At 41.4% G+C, this 23,187-nt stretch overlaps 1 protein-coding gene across 5 annotated transcripts in view; it reads right to left on the reverse strand.

The window, feature by feature from the left end:
* Positions 1–23,187, reverse strand: part of osp (outspread) — a 186,836-nt gene that overhangs the window by 110,948 nt on the left and 52,701 nt on the right. For all 5 annotated transcript variants that reach the window (XM_012369897.2, XM_067350367.1, XM_067350368.1 and 2 more), the window contains exon 2: positions 20,849–20,929. In XM_012369897.2, coding sequence (XP_012225320.2) covers positions 20,849–20,929 — 81 coding nt within the window. The remainder of the gene's footprint in view (positions 1–20,848; positions 20,930–23,187) is intronic.

Raw genomic sequence — 23,187 nt, forward strand, 5'->3', positions numbered from 1 at the left:
CTTTTTTATCCAGGAAGTTTTATGAAAATTAGAGAAACATAATTTCCTAATTACAATCGTGCATTGTGTATGTGCTTCAATTATTATATTTAAAAAAATATACGTGTTGTAAAATACTATGTTGAGGCCAAGGACCAAAGGATAAATAAAGAATCATGACTCTCTCTTTACACGCCACTTCTTTCGTGAAATATTAAAAATCCTGTCGATGACTATGTTACTTATATTTTATATTACATATATTTTAGAAAATATCTTAAAAGTTATATCTAATATCATAAAGAGATGTTACTCAATTATCTTTTTTTATAGTATTTTACAAATATTAATTTCATAAAAAAGGAATAATAAGAATTCCTTCCCCGTACAACTCGGATCCTGATTGTGTCTTATCAACAAAATTGCTCATTCAAACGGGACGTTGCACGAGTAAACAAATTTATTAATGCTTGAAATTTTTAATTTTCCGAGTAAAAACTGGACGTGCATTACATTACTCGTTATAAATACAGGCCCTTGAGGCTATTACGGCTCCTGATCGTTTTTCTCCCGACGTCAATTAACAGTTAATCGGGATTAACCAGAAAATCCCTGTAATTGACTGAATAATTGCACGCGTGGCCCCGATTTAACTTTTACGAAACGGCGAATCCGGGATTCACCGGTGAACTCATTTGCGAAGAACGCAAGAAAAGCATCGCGAAATGAAATTCCAGCGCGCGCAAAGGACTCACGACGGAAATGATCGGTAATACGAGGTTTCGTAGAAGAAGCGGTACGCGCGTACAGCGCGATCGCAAGAGTTCCGCTATTCTGTGTCTAATTTCAAAGCTACGATCGCCGCAGGAATTTGTAGGATCGTCGAAGCCAGAGGGGCAGAAGAAAGCGGAAAGTGACAGATAGGAGAAGCAGGACGAGCGCTACGCCGACGCTTGAACCGCGCGCTCGCGTTAACAGCCACGTTAAATCCCTGAGTGGCGACACAATGCGGTTAGAAAGAAAGAAGAGATGGAAGAAGAGAGAGAGGAGAGGAAGGAGAGAGATATAAATTCCAACAGCTAGTTTCCATAAAATCTCTCGAAATGGCTACGCGCGACGGTTAATCGGTCGTTAATCGCCGAGATCCTGCGTGCGTGGCGCCTGGCACGTATTTATCCTAACGGGAGAATCGCTAATAGTAGCCGCGATGGGTACTCATCGGTAGACCGCGCGCTGTCGACAGGTACAGTTACAAAGATAAGACCACCTCGAAGGATGACGGCCACGTCCTTACGGCACGTGACGCACGGTTTTTTGGAAATTCTTTACGTATGCACTCACTTTACATAGACACACCTGTGCTCTTCGTCAAAATAAAACTACACGATATAAAAATAACACAACTACATCAATGCATCCCGAAATAGAAACTTCGAACTTCTGCGATTTCAATCCTTTTTTAGAATAAAATCTGTTGGCTCAATTTTTCAGAATTAAACCTACGAGCTCCTTGAAAATTATTCTAAATTTAGTAACAATTTTTTAAGATTATCTACTTATAAGGTGTAACAAATACTATTTTTTTCTAATGTTACGATATATGTTCAGAAACTGCGATGATTAACGACTCTCAATATTGGAACAGTTATAATCATTGGTTTTAATAAAGTACGCTGAACGTTTTTCAGGAGATATTACGCTATTCACAATGCGTCTCAATCAAGTAGCTTCATAATGACAGTTGTACAATACTATAAACCACCATGCGCTTATTGCATTCCGTAAATTCCAACGAGTCAGTTGGTGGAGGCCGACCAAGGAAAGAGAACCTGCAGACATGTAATTTCCTTCTAATACCATCGTTAGAAATCGCCAATGTCACGCTCAAGGACTGACGTAATCCTATCACGTAACGGAAGTAGATTACGCGCGCCGTTATGTAAAGAGCTAAAGTTAATCGGATATTCGACAAAAATCGAGGCTGCCGCGAAAGAAAGCCCGATGATCGAAGCGGAGATTTGCGCGAATAGGTAATAGTCGTCGGCGGCGGCGGCGGCGGCGGCGGCGGCGGTGACGATAAACTGCTGCGAACGAGGTACAGTTATACAGATAAGAGACCGCCTCGAAGGATCACGATTACAACCTGCGGCTCCATCGTTCAACAGGATCTGCAACGGATTCTCCAACACACCCCGACTATGCTGTCCCATCTAATTCCCGATTCTGTTTACAAACAGGCGATGTGATAGAGCCGTGAGACAATACAACGTTCCATCGCAGAGCGCTAGATTACGCGATTTGCTGCCGAAATTAACAGACAAATAAACACATATTACGATATACCTGAAATCATACCATATATTTTAATTTAATTTTGCATGAAAATTTGTTTCTTCGTATGTGAAAAAATATTAAAGTTATATAAAGTAAATATTTCAAATAAAAGAGAGTAAAAATTTCACTCGCAACTTTTCAACCTCTAACGATAGATTTCACGGCAAATCATCCTCGAATAAACGTTCTATTAAATTTGATCACCATTAATTACCGATCGATGATTATCGATTAATGTCTACGAAATTGCTTCGTTATTTTTCAATTTCCGCCGGCTCAAGAAGCGCAGCGGAAACGATTATCGATTGTTGAACGAGCGAGAGATAATACTCTCCGTACACCTCGAGCCGTAGCGGTGTGTATGTTATCCTTTATGGCTATAAAAGTCTGTTGGCATTTTTCTCCGCGCGTAGATACACGTTCGAAGTGCTCCGGCCGGAAGTCCGCGAGGCTTGAGTATACATACGCACGAGAGTTCCAAGTCCTCGGCGGAGAGGAACATTAATGGAGAATCGCTTTCACCGTTCGGCAACGCGAGTTGCCTCGATCGTATACCCATTCGCAGGCTCCCTTCCGTCGTTATTATCCTCCTCGTCTACGCGCGACCGGTGAAACCGCGACCTCTCTAGCCGCCTCCTCGTGACCTTTTCGAGGCGTATCGACTCACCGGCGTCTCTCTCTCTCTCTCTCTCTCTCTCTCTCACACACTTCTATTTATACGAATACGATGAGTAAACGCGAATCCCCGCGATCTTCCGCCTTAATCCTCGCGTTAATTGCACACGATCACGCAAAACTCCGGCGACGACATGATTTTTTGTGCGTTACGCAAGTCGTTCGCCATCTCCGTGGCGTCGTCGGATATCGCTATTTATAGTCAAGAGACGCAAAAAGACTCAGATTTCATATGATTCAGTAAATAACGTCGTCCGGCCATACATCATAATTCCGACAGTGGCGCGCGTGCGTTACCATTTTTTTCCCTCCCGTCGTCGTCGCCGTTCAGCGACACGCGATCGTTCTCCAAGGCGTAGCCCATATTTGGCCCGCGAACGAGAGCTCCACGGTAGCGGTGTGTGCACCGGCGATGACCTCGCCTACCAATCCCGAAGATTGCTTCTCGCGGATCGCCCGATGAATAGCGAGTAATAGCTGCCGCTCGCGCGCAACCCCGCCGCGATCTCGCGATCCTCTTATTGTCTTAATCGACGGAAATTCTTCAAGGCGATCCGGGAAGACAGCGGCGGATCGGCGTATCGTCGTCCTTGCGGCATCGCAGTGTGAGATATTAAAACGCGTGCTCCGCGGAATTCGCGATCGGCCGACCGACGCGCAACTCGCTGAAGATTCGCTGAGCGCGTTTTTCGCGAAACCGTATATTCTCACCGCAGCGGAATGCAGCCGCGACTCGTGTATATCGAGGGAATGACTCAGTCCCTGTCATCCGAACCACCTTGACAAGCCCGAGAGAGCGTACGGCGTGATTCGCTCGCGATCCTTCACATTCCAGGTTAAATGCGCCACGCGTGTTTGAGATTCGGTTTCGTTAACTTCATGAAAATGTATATCGCGGTTTTCTTCGGTCGCGCGCTGCGCATGCTATTTTTACGTGCTCAGCTATTTCTGACGCACATAGCTGTTTTTAAAACATATATAAAAAATATAAGAAATTCTTTTAAGGACGTGGAAATTCAAATGTTAAGAAATCTATACAAGCATTGAAATTGAATGATCTTAATTGATATTCTATAATTTTAAAAAATCGAATACAAAATTTATGAATTATTGATTTTCCTGATGAGATACGCTTAATAATTGTACATAAAAAAAATTAAAAAATTGCATTAAACAATTCGAAGGGTCATTGACGAACAGCGAAAGGCAATTCAACAGAACGGCAGCGCTGAGAAACTTCCTGTACCTCGCGATGTATTAAAAGTGATGCAATCGCGTCAATCATAAATTATGACAGTAATCGCGAGTACTAACTATCTACACACATAGGGTTAAGAGCAGCTGGATAAACAAATCCGCAGATAAACAAGCGAGAAGAACCTTCACGTCGCGTACACAGCGCGTACACTCCGCCATTCTCATCCTCTCTTCATTCGCTACATGGTAGCCGGAATTTTTAATCCGTTAGCGACCGAAATAAATATTCCCCACTGCGCGGCGAGTCGATATAAATTAATTACGTCTCGTTAGGGCCCACGTATACACGTACTCGAATACGTCAGACATACATTAAACTCGCACGCGAAATTACAAATGCCGATCGGCTTGTCGGAAAGCTTGTCTCTTCTGGCTCGCTCTACCGTTATTTGATCCGAATTAATTTCGATGTCGAGAAACAGGCGTACACAGTTGTTCGATGTTTCAATTTCGCTGTCCGCGATTATTCTATCGTTTGCTTTTTATCGTCGTAATTTAAATCAATGTTCATCCTTTTTTTTTATCTGACATGTTAAACGTTACGGCAACGATTTCAAAGTGTCTCGTTGATTTACGTGTAAAATGCAATCAATTATATTTAGGAAATTAAGTATCGTCAATTTTTCAAACAAAGTAACGAATCCACTCTTAAAAAAGGCATGAGAAGTCGATAGTCTAATGTATCAAAATCTCGAAAGTATCGAAGTGTATTGTTGCAGTTTTATCGCGACGCTGATTGGTTATCTCAATGTCATATGCGAAAAATATATTTTTACAGTTTATATTTAAATGGTTGTCAAGGCAATATTGATCATGTGCAAAAAATATATTTTGACAGTTTATATTTAAATGGTGGTCAAGGCAATATTGATTAGCAATCTATAAATGTTTCTATGACAATTGTTTACATTTCCTCAAGCTGTCGAGTTGTATTCAAATAAAAAAGAAATTTAAAAATATGTAAAAAATTAGGACGTTAATTATAAATTTTTTTGCAAAATTATTTAGATATTTTTTCTAATTACCAAATATTTGGTAATGGGAACTAAATAATTTCGTCCTAATTACCAAATATTTGGTAATAATTACTAAATCATTTCGTCCTAATTACCAAATATTTGGTAATAATTACTAAACCATTTCGTCCTAATTAATCATAAAATTATGGTTGGATCTACCTAAATCCATTATGGTTGAATTAACCATAAAATTATGGTTGAATCTACCATAATCCATTATGGTTAAATTAACCATAAAATTATGGTTGGATCTACCATAATCCATTATGGTTGAATTAACCATAAAATTATGGTTGGATCTACCATAATCCATTATGGTTGAATTAACCATAAGAATTTCGAAAAACCACCTGGAAGGATTGAAAGATCTTTCGATACCCTGCCAATAAGGTCCTATGGTCCGATCTTCTATCTCGTATAGTTTCCGAGTTATAGGCCCCGATAACATATAATGAGCAATAACTCCGTAAATATTCGTTGTCCGCTATATGTTCATAGGACCAAAGTTGCTTGTTTCAACGAGACGCAGCGACCTAGGTACTCGGTTTCAAACATTTTCAAAAATTTAGGAATTTCGAAAAACCGCCTGGAAGGATTGAAAGATCTCTCGATATCCTGCCAAAAATTAACCATAAAATTATAGTTGGATCTACCACAATGGATTATGGTCGATCCAACTATAAAATTATGGTTGGATCTACCACAATGGATTATGATCGATCCAACTATAAAATTATGGTTGTATCTACCACAATGGATCATGGTCGATTCAACTATAAAATTATGGTTGGATCTACCACAATGGATCATGGTCGATTCAACTATAAAATTATGGTTGGATCTACCACAATGGATCATGGTCGATCCAACTATAAAATTATGGTTGGATCGACCATAATCCATTGTGGTAGATCCAACCATAATTTTATGGTTAATTCAACCATAATGGGTTATAGTAGATCCAACCATAATTTTATGGTTAATTCAACCATAATCCATTATGGTAGATCCAACCATAATTTTATGGGTAATTCAACTATAATCCATTATGGTAGATCCAACCATAATTTTATGGTTAATTCAACCATAATCCATTATGGTAGATCCAACCATAATTTTATTGTTAATTCAACCATAATCCATTAAATCCATCAAAAAAATATTTATTTGATTCTAATAAATATTTACTTGATTCTAATAAATATTTTCTTGATTCTAATAAATATTTACTTGATTCTAATAAATATTTACTTGATTCTAATAAATATTTATTTCAATAAAAAAATTTATTTATTTGAATAAAAAAATCATTTACTTGATTCAAGTGAATATTTACTTGGAATCAAAAAAATCATTTACTTGAATCCACTCTTAAAAAAGGCATGAAAAATCGATACTCGAATGTATCGAAAGTATTGTTGACGCTTTTTTGCGACGCTGATTGTTATCTTGATTATTCTGGCAGTTTGAAAGTTTGAGAGCAAAAGTTATTTTGGCGGTTATTTAAAATTTAAAAAATTTTTTTTAAATATTTAGATTTTATAATTATTAAATTATAACAATAAGTGCGCGCGCGTAGCGCGCGCTTGTATTGTTCTAGTATATATAAAAAACAATTGCTTATTTACTTGCCATATTACACATATGATTTTTTATCAAGATGTGCGAAGTTAATCGAGATCGACATGACATTTCGCGATGTTGAGAAATAAAATGTCGGCAATGCCGAACTAAAACAGCGTATCTGCATATGCGTGGCATTGCAACAGATACATAACTACGCTTTATCTTCGGCCGGATCGCGTACCGGACTAGTCAAGCCATCGACTTGTCAATGATACACTTGGACACGAATGACATATTAGATCAGATAAATCTCGCTCGGATGTACTCTCGTCATTAATAAGAGCTTCGATAGAGCGACCTCGAGGAACCAGCCCACTGACGCGCGATTGAAGCACCTGAGAGGCAGAGATTAGTTGTACCGACAGATAAATCTCCCGGGCGCAGCAACGTGAATGCGAAAAGTGGAGCAATTCACCGCGAGTCCAACTCTGACGATATTCAAGTCCGATAAAACGCACACCTGCACGCGATTCGACGTCGTGTTGCCTTAAGATAACTCCCGAACGATTCGAAGAAAGTGCTACTGATATACACGAGATTGATCTACGACCTGCCACACACGTGTGTGTCGTAATAACGATTATTTCCTGAAATGAACGATTCGATCAAACTCACTCACGTGAGCCAATTAATTCTAGAAAGCAGCTATTTGGTTATTAAAAAATAAAAAGTAATTTACGCGTTAATAGAAAATAGTTTACATCCAAGAAACTTTCCGCGTTTTATGTTGCAATTTTTTTGTGAATAAAATTTATTTATCAAAAGTGAAATAAATTAATTGACTGGAAAACATTATATCAAGTGTAGAGTGAAAATTCCGAGATTATTACAGCGAGATGCGTAATGTACGTTGTGCAAATGAAAGCTGGCGAGAATTTTTTATGCAGATTTCGCATATTCCTAGAATTAGCATATCATTTTCCAATTTCATCTATCGGGATCTATTAATATTCCTTGGTCTACTGTCGGGCCGGCTGCACCTGGTATTAGCCGAGGGCGGCTGTGACGAAAGTGAATTTTAAAATCGGGGTCTTCGGGCTCGCGCTACGGAGGACATCGGCCTTAATTTGCGCCCGTCAATGCATGATTATCTGCCTACCCGCTCCTATCGCAAATGGCAAACGTCCCTCCCCCCGAGTTCTCACGCAACCCCACGCAAATTCTCGGCGAGACGCGAGGCGGGATGGGTATACTTCGAAAAGAATGCTGATTTTGTTAGTCTTTTTTTCAACAGAAAAACCGTGATCGTAGTATATCGTTTAAATAATGGAACTATTAATTTCAATAGAAAATAATGTTAAGCATTTCCAAAAAATATATTAAATAAGAAAATGCATTAAAATTTATAAATTTCGCAGCAATTGTTGCTAAAGAATTATGAAACTTTTTTTGTAGAAAAGGACGATTTTTAGGCGATTACAAGTAAAAATTTTTCAGAACATTATTAAATTTTCTCAAGAAATCTGAAATAATAGTGCCATATTCTTCGACTCTGTGCATTAAAGCAGTTCTTTTTCGTGCTTATAATCTTCTGCGTTATAGACTTCCTTCTTAGCTGACTAATAACGAATAAAATCTCGATAACAAACGAATTGATCCGTTACGTAAAATCAGCCGTTACGAATTGCTGCGCTAATTCCTCTCGCAGATGTTCGCCGCCGCCACCGCAAAATTCTAACAATCTGCTTCTAATAATCTGCTCGCGATCGTCACCATATGGTTTCATCGTCATTCGCAATCCAGGACTGCCGACTGAAATCAAGCAGCCGGTTAATCGGTCGCTTCCGCGCAGTGCTTTTCTTCGCGCTGCGCAACATCGAGCACAGCAAGTGTATTCGCCTTGCGCCGCACTATGTTACGCTGTGTTGGCAGGTGGAAATCTAATTAGCGCACTGTTTGCTCTCGTAGATCCCTCGCGGATACGCCGGCTGTCCCACGGCTAACAGGACACGGGGAACGGCGTGCACACCGCGATGAAACAACGCGAGCAAACAAAATTTCATGTATCAATTCTTCTCACCGACAGCGACGTCTTCGCTGATGCAAATATCTCGATAAGCGAAGAAAAGAGCTTATTTCCGAAAATTGTCTAAAATCAATATTTTAAAATGATATGAAATACTCGCATAAGAATATAAGATGTGCAATTAACGCAAATCATATTAACAAATTTCTGCACAAAAAATAAATTATTTATCAATAATAGAGCAATTTTCAGAAAATAATCAAAGAACGGTGAAATGATAACGAGAGCAAGATTTCCATACAACAATTAATCATTGGATAGATAGAAAATGCATAATTTTGTACTTTCAAGACAGTATTAGCTCTATTAATTATCGTTGACTTTTTATTGACGTTTCTTTAAAAGCAACTCAATTCCACTAAACAAGCCTTGCACACGCGATTAACCCTTGAACGACATTAACCCAAAATCTGTAATATGCGCAGATAGCTTCGGGCAATTATGTTATTAGAAAGTCACACAGGCGCGTACATAAACCACACCTTACCAATTATATGCCGGGATAATGGGTTTTAACGTTAAATCATGAATCATGCAGCAGCGCGCCATTGACGCAAAGGAGCCCGTACTTAGGCGCGCTTATTTCGTATCCGTTTCCTCGTGGTTCAACGCCATCCTCCGCGCCGTCCCGGAGGAGCGACGGTCAGGTCGAGGAACTCGTTCGACTCGATCCTCGCCGCGAGCCCGCGCGACTCTCACGGGAAAGGCTTTCCAACGGTTTATCCTTACGGTTCGCGTACAGTTGGCTTCGCAAATCCACGCGGCCCGCAAACGAGAGGGGAGAGAAGAGACTATCCGATCGATGCATCGAGAGAGGACGATGGTATTATCGCCGTCGCGAAACGGCGCTCGCTCGCACGCTCGCGAGATCGGCCCGCGCCGATAACGCGAGAAGGACAATTACGCCGATCAAGCCTGGGCCTCTCTTAAGACACCGCGTTTCCCCCGTGCGTCGCGTCGATTGCGTTTTATTGTCTTTCCACGGCCGCGGTTGTGTACATACATGCCGCGACGATACGAGCGGGCGCGCTCGTTACCGACGATTAAACCGCCAAGCGGACAATTATTTCCACGCGGGAATCGCTTTCGCACGCTCTCCGCACCGACTTTTCTCCCATCCTTTCTCTCGCAACGCCCCGGGAACTGCGACGGCCGTGTGCTCGCCCTCTTTCGCCGCCCTTAATCGCTCGAGGTGCATCTATTTATGTAAGCGAAATTCCCACGAATCTTTATTTATTAGAAAAAAAAAAGGAAGAAGATTGAGAATTTGTGACAAAGAGGAATAAAATTGCTCTGCAGAGTTGAAATCTAGCGAGCTTCGGTACAATAATATTACAACGACATATAAGAAAATTAACCGACTACATATTAGTTTTTTTTTTTAAAGTAAAAAATTTCTGACTCTAGCTTTCGTTTTCATGTCAAGATTATGTCGAACACAGATAAGGGTAAGCGCTGGTCGGATGTACGTGCCGCCGTGTACACGCGCGCGCGTGGTCTGTAATAAAGTATCGTGTACCATTCACCGCGGAGACGAACCCACCGTTCTGTTACAAAGATTTCCTCCACTCGTGCTCTTCCGGGTCTTCTCGCTTCTCTTCTCCCTCGATTCGAATCACAGATCGAACTACAAGCGGTGAGAAGCCATCGCGTGCCAATTCAGCGAGCGAACAGACTTCCTTGATTCTACCAGAGAAATCGAGTTTCTTGGCGGAGAATATATCGATATCTTTCTCATAAATCGAATATCTAAAAATGTTTGCAATCGAAGAACCTACGTGAAAATGTGGAGATAGAAATACGAAAACAACAAGATGGAAAATAAGGCCAAAAATTACCACAGCTATAACTTCTTGTTATCGCAAAAAGTTGTTCCAGTCTATTTACTATTAAATTATATGAAAATGCAAATCCGAGAAAAAATTATGTGTTTCGATGTCCAATTTCTTGTCTCTAGGAAAAACATTTCTGTGCTACAGGTGCGTTGCATCTTTCTGCAACACGGTGACGCTGGACCACAAAAAAAAACGAAACGGTTCTTCGAAGCACTGATTCGCTACATTTTCTTCCGTCGATGCGTAACGCGCGGAGAGCGGTTGAAGAGCGACCGCTTGCATAACTGCATGTGCGTTCTCCTATTCTCCCTTCCACCCCGTCGTTGTTCGCTGCTTTCTGAGAGGTCGCAAAGACAAAGGGAAGTATGAGAAGCACTCGGCACGCCTGAATGGAAAAATTCTACCACAATCTGTCGTAACGCAAGTACACTCGGAACAATGGCACTTGAATTAAAACCGAGTGATACTCGACCGCGAGCGTACGACAATTAACTCGGTTTCTCTTTTTTTTTTTTTCTTTTTTAAGAATTGCGACTTTCGTATGTAACAATGCTTATGCCAATTAAACACTTCCGGCTTTTTAAATCTCTTCTTAGACGCTTTACTGCCATAATTATTGCCTCGAGCAATTCTGGATATGTTAATTTAATTTAAGCCGAATTAACGTGGTAAAAAGGCATCGAGAATTTTTATACTCGGCTGCGATGTTCGCTCGATCGTCTTTCTCGTAACAAAATTCCCACGAGTCGGATTTGACGCGGCATCTTAAAGACGAAATTCGCGTGTGAAAACATTCTATCCGGGTGTGTTAACAGACGCGCGAGACATCGAAAACGCTGTAAAATCTCCGGCGCAATTCTGATTAACACGTTCGACGTGTTTCTGCTGCAAACGGTGAAAGGTTGGAGCGAAGACCAGAAATCCTAGGAAGGGACGTTGTGGTAGCCGGGCTCTATTCATAGAACAATAGACAGTTCCGAGGTACTAGACGATGAAGTCACGACACCGCTCGTGTACACGGCGGCGGCGACCGTACTTTGGTTACGCCGAATAGCGACCGGCTTTAACGAGTTTCACGAGATTGTAACGTTGGCTTTTACATAGGCGGTGTCCGGGGACTGACGACCTCGCGGTCGACGCAGCCTTGACGAAAGGCTTGATCAAACACGGTCTTTCTCGAGGCGCCTTGTGACAGCTACGTCCATATTAAGCGTCGAGGCCTATATAATTCATGAGATTGACGTCGATTGAAACATGTTCGCTAATGTATACACGTTGTCGCGGGATTTGCATGAGAGATTTCATCTCATTTATAAACGGAAACTTTCAGAACTGTGACAAACTGCGATAGAAATGAAATAATTTTTTCCATTAATTAATCTAACGTCATGTCCCTCGCGCGATCCCACATTTCATTTGCATACGAGATATACGTCGGCCAGCGATACTAAACATTTTACTCGGTTTCATATACAAAGACTTTATTGTCAAATATGCAAAGCGCAATCATGCAACGCAGCGAGATTCCACGTTTTCTCGCGCGCGAAATTACACCTAGGCGATTCATGAGATTGGCATCGACTGAAACGTGTTCGCTAATGCATACACATTGTCGCGGGATTTGCATGAAATTTCGCTTCATTTGCAAAGAGAGACTTTCAGAACTGTGACAAATTATCATGGAAATAAAATAATATTTTTAGATTAATCCGAGAGCGTGTCCAAAATTTCACATTACATTTGCATGTGATATAGATATGTATCGGCTACGAATTCTAAACGTTTTATAGGCTTCACAGATCAACACGTGAAGCCTTGTCGAATATGCAAAATGCGACGCAATAAAATTTCTTGCGCGCAAAATTTACACACAAATAATCCATGAAAATTGCCGTCGATTAAAACGAGCTCGTTAATAAATATCACATTATCACAAGATATGCATCAAATTTCGTCTCATTTGCAAAGAGATATTTTCGGAACCACGATAAATTACAATAAAATTAAAATAATTCTTTTTAATTAATTCGAGACAGCACATCCGGAATTTCGCGTTTTATTTGCATACAGACATCAGTTAGGAATTCTACAGGTTCCACAAATCAATGCGACTTTATATAAAGCTTTCGTATCATTAAATATGTAAAATGTAATTACGCGACGTAACGAGATACCACACTTCCTCGTGCGCTAAATTGCACGTGCACGAAAAATCCGTGAAATTATATATACTTTATATAGTTAATAGCGGTAATATTGCGCGAAACAAGACGGTACGTGGCTCCAATCAAAACTGCTTTCTCCCGGAGAGTCGGCATTAGTAGTGACCTGGGAGCACGCGGCCGTTCTTAGAGATTGATTGCTTTATCGATAATTAGCCTGGCACGACAAGACCGTGCCGGACCTTTTGTTTCGCTTTCCGACCTCGCCTCGCTGTTACTTTCGAAACGCGCGTAAAGAGTGCATCGAAAACCGAACGAGCGCGAGAGTCCCGCGCCGCAATGCCTTTTTGTCGCAATATGATTTATGCAGGTGCATAATAAACGGCTGTAAGGAGAACGTTAAATCGCGTCGGCGATTTATTGATTCGCCGGTGACCTTTGCTTATCGATAGCACCACATTCCGGATCTCTCTATCGGTTTCCCAGTTCCACAACGATTCGAGCGGTCGTGAGGATATGAGAGCATACATGTCTCACATTTCGCGTCAAACGCGATCGGTCTGATATGAAGATTGCGTGTTTGAAAGAGCTCGCGGGCCGAGAGACATTTAGAGACAAAACGCAGCGCACAAATGCGACGCTCTCTTCGCGTCTTCCGATAATGGAAAGCGGAGCAAATGCGAATTCGTCGCGAATGACCTTCGGTTTAGAACTGGGTGTAAATCGGGGCTCGACGAAAGTAGACGCGTGTGCGTTTCGCGCGCAAAGTGCATGCCGACACCGAACAGTCGCATTTATTTATTCCCCCTTGAATCGTAATCGCAGAATTGAGGGCCAGTTGCGCAGAGCCGCATTACTCAACCCTAGTTAGCGACCCTTTCCTCTCTCTCCCTTTCTAAATCATAATCCTAACTGCGAACACAGAAAAATCACCGCTCGGTGTTAACCGTAACACCAGCCGACCCTCTTAAATAACGCCTCCGGGTTGCAAACGGAATGCGCTGAAAACCTCTGATATACGCCGCTCGTAAACGTTGCGAATGAAATGGCAATGAGTCGCGGACTTCTGCAGCTCTGCGCAGCTGGCGAGCGCACAAAGATGATATTTCACAAAGACGAAGATATTTTTCGGCTTAATATATTTCATCGGATTCGAAAGAGAGCAAGCCGACGCGGCTGTTTTCTACAATTCCGCTCCCAAGTCTTGCGACTCGTTGCGACTCGGACATACCGCGCGGAAATAATTTTTCTTTTTACTTCTGATTTAGAAAACCCCGATTATTTAATATATTTGGATTATTTAATATATTTCATCGGATTCGGAAGGGTCGAAGATACATTTGCATTCGTCGCGCGTCGCGAAGGTGGCGCGTAGAAACGGAAGAGGAGAAAAAAGAGGATGAAAAAGAGGAACGACGACAGGCATATGCGCTAAGGGCCGCCTAAAGACTTTAAGAGGCAGCACAAAGGGGGGGAAGGCAAAAAAAAACGACGCATCGACGTGTGCGTACGGGGCATAACTCTCGAATAATGCGATGTTTTATATGAACGGTACGTGAGCCAGCTGTAAGCAAATGCATTTTGCAGCGGCGGCCTTAAGCCGTGTACTATTCGCGTGTGCAAGTCAGCCGGCGACGCTCGCAAGGCGACGACTGCGTCGTTGCCGGTAGGAACATGCTCATTAAAGCCAAGTGTAGAAGCGCGAACGCGTACGATTAAATTGTTTTGCCGCGCGGAATTAAAAAATAAACGGCTGCTGTCTTAACTGCGTAAAAAAAAAGAGAATGAATTATTTCAATAAATTTTAACAAATCCGAAACTTCTAGCGATTAACTATTTTTCAATCTTCAATTTATTTTCAAAACAAGAAAAATTTTGACGCAGGGAAGATTGAAGAACGTGAATAAAATTGTAAATAATATATTATTGATAATAAATTTTGAAGAAAATTTTCTATAAAATGCAATACTGTTCCTTTTTTTTCGTTTTCGTCCGCGGTGAAGTATTCGAAAGAATCGATCTTGACCACGCCGAATGCCATCCCGAAATAAAGTCGTTAAAACGTCCATTAAAAACATCGTGTAAATAATTTCAAGAGGACGCGATTAACGTCGCGATTTACGAGACTCGTTCAACGGGTGAGACGTGATATGTACACGGCGCACCTTAACAACAGGCCGGTCCTTTAACCACGGAACGTACACGTGTCGGGAATGCTGTAAATAATGCGACAGCGAACTACTTTACCTTTGCAGCGGGGGCCGAAAAAACAGTGAAAGGAAGCGGCCGTATCTACGCGCTGCTACAATGTAAATCCACGCCTCGAGAATGTTCCGCGGAATTCCACGCGTGCGCGCGTCCGACCCCGATTTTTTCGCGCGTTTCCTGCGTCGTTCATTAGAATATGCCGCGGCAGTCTCACTACCCTGCCTGCGCTCCTCTCGTTGTTGCTGGGAAAATATCCCGCGAATTCCTTGGCGGGCCGCTCTCGATTCTTGACGGGTCGCGGACTCATTCGCGGCGAGCGCGGCCAACAGAGGCGAGCGCGTTAATTGGATAATTAAAAGAGGGCACGGGGTGAACGTGGTGAACATGCTGGAATTAGAACCGATCGTCCCTAATTATTGAATTATCGCGCATGCAAGGCGTATTGTCAGAGTCGTCGCGAGGAATGACGCTCGACTAGTTTCGTCCGTAAGTTTTTATCGGCGAGATTGATTGAGATATGTAATTTCAACGCGTATTGCATTTCGCTGCTTTTACACATCTCGTTGGTGTCGTAAAATATCTTAACAGCAGACAGATTTAGTTTTGACGGATCTAGTGTTGCATTTCTTTCGACAAGTAATTCATCATGAATGTTTTCTATTTTCAAGATTAATATCTTGGCAACATCTTGCATTAGCTTGAAGCGTATCATAGAATTTACCGTAAAATATTATTCCGATGATATTTCTTGGCATACATAAAGCTTTACATTACCGATAATTAAATTTCATTTTTATTTACCTGAGAAAACTGCGAAAAATCGATTTAAAAAACAATTCTTATGAACTTCGCGATAATGCGCCGAGACATTTACGATACGGGCGTTTCTTACAACTGTGCGATAAGAAAGCAAATACAAGATCTTGTGTTCAATGAACAGGCGGGACTGAAGTCACCAGTCGAACGGGAATGAGAAGGAATGAGTTCCCTTCCTTTTCTCCGCGCGATAAGAATGTTTACCTTTCCGATTAGCGCCGAATGCGACAACGAGCAGGTGTCATAGGTGTTGACGCAACAAAATACACACGGATTATGCAACAAAGTGCCGTCATAACACGAATACGTATCTATCGGGACAATAGAGCGAACGGGACGAGACATTCGTGCGAAAAGAGATGCGCGACGTTCCTTTCTTTCCCGGCGATACTTCCACGATAATAAACCGCGTCGCGGAAGCGAATTAACGATGTGGCGGTGTAACCGTTGCGCAACGGAAATGTTATTGTGAACAGCTAACGAAACACAGGTCGATCGGTCTTGATTACACGTGTAAAACGCAGCCGCAACACAAAATGTAACATCAAACCGGCTGACCTCGCGGAACACGGACGCGCTGCAATCGATTTCTGCCTCGCAAGCCACCATGCGTAATCAATTAACGCCGAATCGATAAATTGATCGAGGTCACAACATCTGCCGGGACAAATAATATCGCTATCACGTTGCGGATGCAATTAATCAAACGATTTAACCACCGTTGCCCGCGCGATATCTCACGTTTCGTTTTGACGCGGCTGTTATCAATCGGCGCGCGAAATCGATTCGCATTTATGTTTTCGCTAGATACGCTGAATATGCGTTTATTTGTGTGTCGACTGTTTTGCACTCTTTCGACAAAGTTATGCAAACCCGCGGCTGACCGCAAATCAAGCGAGAAATCAAAGCGCGATTGATATATAATCCGCTTTTTGAAGAATAGAATTTCACCTCTCACAATAGAAGTTTGTTTATTTCCGTATACAATACTATTATGCAATAAAAAGCTTTACTCGCATGTCAAAGTCGTTGCACCTTATCATTTACGGTGTCGTTTACAATGGCGCAAACACATCATGAATGTATAACGGTGCGTTTTACTACGCGCTTGCTTTACGATGTTTCAGATGATTTTCATTATTTTTCGTATTTTTACGCCGCGCTTTTACGACGTTCACCGTGACGCAAGTACCGCAGTTTCATATTTGAGTGCCGATGAATTGCGATTCATGTGTGTATTTGCATATTATGTAACGCTTGGAAAAAATATATCATAAGACCTTCTAGATCTCAGAGTTTAAAAAAACATTGCTGTATAATTTATGTAAAAGAAATAGACATTAAATATTTCTCAAGACAGATCCACAAAATGTCTTACTGGTATCGCGTATTCGCTGCTGAAGTTTATCCAATTTGAAATAAAAATTTTAATCGAAATTATTATTGAATCTATATTATTAGAAAATATAATAGCGGTCTGTCTGGAGAGGCAAAAAATTGAATACTGATTCGAAGAAAGGCTTTCAACTTCGGAGGGAAATTATAAAGAGAAGGGAGTAAATGTAATTTCCAGGCGCGCGAATAGTTACGCATACGCTCGCGAGAGTATTTCTCTAACCACAATATTACAGCGCGGATCCATCGATCCTCTTCGATCTCACGATCCGTGAGAGATTCCTACCATTCGACTTCTCCCGGTGCCCCGAGGTACCACCGGAGTGAAAATAGAGGCGTCGCTTTATTATATCGCCAGATGCGAGCTGTACCACGACCTCGTCAGTCGTCGTGAAATTCGAGACGTGCGAAATACCGAACGGCTAGATATAAATTCCACGTCTTCCCGTCTCCGCGAACAAACCCGAAAAGCAAATTCATTCCGACGGTTTGCCACGACGTGGTAAAACGTCATAACGTGTCACTTATCTGATAACGAATAGATAAATAGTGTATCGGTTTATCTTGTTGGTCATAATATGTAAGTTGTAAATGCTTGCGTTGAGTGGCGCACAACTTTATTATTAATTAGTTATCTAAATTAGTTGGATTATTGTGATTGACAATTTTAATTTTGTATATCTACAAAAGCAAGTATTCATAATTTCTATAAATTTTTATAATATTTCTTGTTCTTTGTATAATAAATTAAATACACAAATGAATAGATAAAATATATTCAACAACTCAATAATTGCTTCATATTTTAATTAATCGGCAAATGTATATAATTTTTACTTGTTAACTTAAATATATCTCAGCTACGATATTAAAAATAATATGATATCAGATTAATGCTATTAAAAAAATGAGAGTAATTCAGATTTCTATATCAAAATTAAGCAGATGATAAGATATTAATTACCACAATATTTTAGCAAAAAGATAATGATAGATTTAAACCGTTAAAAGACGCGAAAAATCGCAAGTATGCGCGTTCGCCATCCAGCGCGAGCGTCAAAGGGAAATAATCAGATAGGAATGTCGTAAAATATTAAGTAATAATCTCCCAAGAATCCGAGTCCGCCTTAAGTATCGTCTTGTGTGATAAAATATCGTCAGCCGTGACGCGATATCGTTATTAAAGCGGCTAGTAAATTATTGAACATTGCAAGGGATGTCACTACGAAGGGAGGAGAAGCAAAAAGGGAGAAAATCCCGGCGACGCGGCGCGCATGAATTAACAAGGTCCACTTAATTAAGGAGTTGGTACCGCGTATTAACGGCTGTTACGCCGCTTCGTTGCTCGAGCCTCGGAGATCTTAAAGCGGCTTCTAATTATTCACTTTCTCCGCGGCGCAACGACCGGGACTTACGGGCTTGCGTCGCGGTCCATGTAATCTCTCGACGATACCTTTGGCCGCGGGAACGGCAACAATTCGTTAATCGGGAGTCGCGGGTAATCGAAACAGTCGTTCTGAAAGAGGTCGTTCACCGGATAACTTCCTTCTTTTATGACCGGTTTACACGGAGGTTCGGTGTAATAGTAACAGTAATAGAAAGTGTTTATTGCTGTTTTAAAGATCCTTTGAAGACTAAAAGAAGTACACGGTAATGATTTTTAAGTGGCTTGTATTGTGGGAAACAAATAATGAGAAAATAAATTTAAACCTCACCCGCTTTTTTGTAGAAAACTTATTACAATTAATAGCAAAATATTTTAAAAAATTAAACCTTAAAAAGATATGATTAAAATCCCTTCCTTATCTTAAATTATTAATTTAATTTAGATTTAAAAAATTATTTTCGTGTACATAATGAGCATTTGTGGTGGAAAATAATTAAATTTATATAAATTATTCATGTTGCATGCAGAAGATTGTTTCGCAAAAAGCAAAGATACTGCTTTTGCTTAAGATGCTTAACGAGAGGCACGCCAGCTAGCTCTTACTATCAAATCTCACGTGCAGCGGTGCTCCGTGAAAGCGCTCTTATTCGAGATAAATCGAAAAATCGTCGGAAAAAATTTAGATCGGTTGGCCTGTCATAGAGCATCAAACGAGAAAATTATCGCGAACGAGACCGAGATCGAGGCTAAAGACGGTCACCGTGAGACCGCTTTCTACTCGTGCGTCTCGCAAGCGGGGTAACGCGAACACGCTAGATACATGTCGATAATTATCGATCACGTAAATCTCGGCTGTAATCAAGAGTGCACTCGCTTAGAAAGAGTGTATGCTTTGCTAAGAAACGTCAAAATAGAACACCGCACGTTTCTCAGCTCTCCTGAACAATTTAATTCATAAGTATATTATCGGCGATAATTACAAACGACATTCGAGCATTACATGGGGCTCGTGACACAGTGATGGATAAACGCAGTTTCGCAACAACGAAAAGGTTATTGTTGAGATCCGCAATAGTAATGAGATTTAACAACACATCTCCGCCTGACATTTCCTTCATAATTCAAGAATATCGAGAAACGGCCAGGTTTTTTTCTTAATTAATAAGCAGTCGTTTCTATAAGGAGAATCTTACGGTTTTTCCTAAAGGTTACCGCACACATGTCCGCGACGTAACGGCACAGCTCCTCCGCGAATTGTTATTATAATTTTTATTGTATTGTCAATCCTTCCCCCTCCCCCCCCCCCCCTCACGACAATTGTATTTTCATTTAACGGTACCGTCCGCGGATCCTCGACGCGTCAATCAAATCGCACATGTCGCGCAGCGTAGTTTTAATAGAGAAAATTGCAACGGTTGGAGGAAACTAGTGTTCACCGTCGTTCCCATTAAACGAGCATTAATCATCGGACCGACAACCTGACGAGGCAGCGGTCGTGTTACCGAGCCTCTTGGCGAGTCGCCGCCAACCAACGCCCCGAAAACAGCTTCATCGGAAAATGCAACTCTTCGGCGCGCGATTATTGAAGAATAAAAAAAAAAGAGGGGAAAAAAGCCCGTATTCATACGACGTGTTAACTACGGTATATTCCGTATCGGGGAGAAAGTTTAGAAAGGAAACAACAAGCGCGCGCGTGCGCTCGTCGTCATAAATGTAAAATAAAGCCGGAACGGCTCCGTTTACGTGTTCCGCCGAAGTCACGTTTTCGCGGCGCGCGAATCGCCACGCGAGATCGTGGAAAAACGTATCGTGCGAGCGTTACAGCGCGAGCCGGAGAGGATACGGCGTCCGCTCCTATCCTCACTTTCTCGATAATGAGCAAATTGCGCGTCGGCCCGATCCACATCTCGCGATCTCCCGCGCGATCGATAGACGCGATCAACCCGATAACGCGTCACGTAGCCCCGAGCATACAGAAGTGATCAAAGATCGTAATGCGCACTTCCGATCGGCGATAGACGATTTCACGCCTCTACGACGTGATTCAATCGACGTCGGTGACGTGCGCAATCGCGAGAAATATATACACACCAGTTGTTTTTTGGCAAAATGACAAAAGTTGCACTTACCTTCGTCCGGTTCAAGGGGTTCGAGAAGTCCCAGCCAGGCGCAACGAACAGATATCCACATTTGGAAATCTTCCTTGTAGCCTGAAACAAGAAATAACTTATGTTAGATTGCTTTTCTAAAAATGTATAGAGAATTTTTAACTAAATATTAATAATTTGACAGTCATAAACAAAAAAACAGCAAACCAAAAAATTCAGTACATATTACGTTAAGCAATTCCAATTTGAAACGTGATTATCGAGATAGTTAATAATAAATATCATAAATTTATGAAAAAATGTATGTAATAAAATTTATTATAAAGGAAATTGACTTCGAGTTGATGAAAAATTTTCCAAACGAAAAAATTGGAAATGATAATATTCTCTGTACAATAATTTTCCAAGATAGAAGCAAGATAGATAGCATTAAAAGCTGAAGAGACAGAATAAAAGGCACGAATCTGACATGCCGGCGCGTTATTATGACACGGCCTCGATTTCACGAGGCAGAAACCGATTTGTCGGCGCTATAGAGGACCCCTTTTTCTATCATGCACAGGAAACGCGGGGGTCAAAGATCGGGAATAAGAAATAGTCGCCGCTGCCACGTATCGTGTCCACAAAATAAACTTCCAGCGAATGGACCAGAAGCTAATCAAACTTTCGAGTGATGTGCCTATCCGCGGCGGGCCCTTCACTAAAGATCTGTTATTACTGTGCGGAGGAGAGTATTCACGGAGGGAAAAAAAACGTGATGTGGGTTTAGAAGCACGACGAAAACGATATGAGAGAGGAAGACGGAGAGGCGACAGCCATTCAAATGGAAACGAGAGGTGCGTGAGTGGAAACCTATCGGCCGAGGAATCTTAAAGGCATCAGGCATTCATCGAGTGTGTGTATCGAGCATCCTTACCGATCACCCGACAACCACCGCTTCCTTTCTCAACACATCCGTTCCGCCCGTTTCCCTGTTTTGTGCTCGCACCGCATCACGGTATATTGCGGGAATAAAAGAATTCGCATAATAGCGCGGCTCAAGCTAAATCTCCTGTGCATTTCCCAAGCGCCTTTCTCCCTAATTCAGCCGAGGTAAATGCGAAACGTACGAGCGGGCATACCGGTACATCGACGGTTTCATTAAGAGAGATTTGTTTAAATGGGAGCTGAATACCTTGACCTTTGCCACGCGCGTCGTAACTTGATTGCGTCGACCGAGTTTTGATGCAATCGCGTGCAACAAGCACGAATGAGCACACAACACTGGCAGTTGAATTTGTACATACACATATCGCTCATTTGCTGCAACAACAGTGACATAATTCATAAATCACAATTTTCCAGGAAATGAGTTTTAATGTTTTAAATCGTTATAATTGGATAAGAACATCATTTTGAAATGCCAAAAGTGTTATAATATCGTCATTACAAGCAAGAACCGCTCTTTCTATATCAATAATTTAAAAACGGTAAATTTTAAATTATTATTGTTGCAGCAAATGAGTGATATATTTGCAAAGACTGAAACTGAAGAAAAATTCAGCATTTAAATTGTCAAAAAATCTTACAAAATCTATTTGCTGTGACGTAATATTAAAATATTTGTCAATTTTTTAGATAATTTTCTTACATAATTTTTATATAACGTTACTCTTCTTTTATAATTTTTTCAGAATTATATAACTCCTTTTACAGCCAAATGTTTTGTAACATTTCCGCTAAACGCTTAAAAATGAGGTTCAAGCTCCGAAAAATTACCATCCGCTCATATACACTTATAGCAATCAAATTCACATTTGACGCGATTAATGCAAAAAAGGGAAGAAAAAGTAATCACATAAAATTATAATTGTGGTACAGCGAAGAGTACAACATCGATTTAAATAAATCTACGTCTTTGGCAACTCGGGAATTCAAAGAATCATCAAACGTGCACTTCTCCGCGGCAATCAGTGCGCAATAATTTGGCACTCGTTATATTACCTCAGTAGATAATGGGCGCAGTAGATAATGCCGCGTAGATAATGGGCATCGTAGCGCGGTTACAAGACGGAGCTGCGTGGCCAAATTGGCAAAAAGACCGCGCTCTGGCAAAGAAGTAATACGTCCGTCCGGCCGATTTCCCATTGCGTGGCAACCTCGAAACGAGGCGATCATCTTTCTCCCCCGAGAGAGCCGGGGCAAGAACGAGAATGCACTCGGCTTTATGGAGAAATAAAGGCAGGCTACTCGCCGTGCGCGCGCCGCGCACCGCGCCTCTTTCCTTCGGGAAAATTATGGCGCTTCCTTGTAAATGAAAGAACGGAGCACTCGACAAAAACACCTGATGCCTAAACACATGCCGGAGCCAGTGAACGAGC

Source organism: Linepithema humile, chromosome 2 (assembly GCF_040581485.1).
Source record: "Linepithema humile isolate Giens D197 chromosome 2, Lhum_UNIL_v1.0, whole genome shotgun sequence".
Lineage (NCBI taxonomy): Eukaryota > Metazoa > Arthropoda > Insecta > Hymenoptera > Formicidae > Linepithema > Linepithema humile.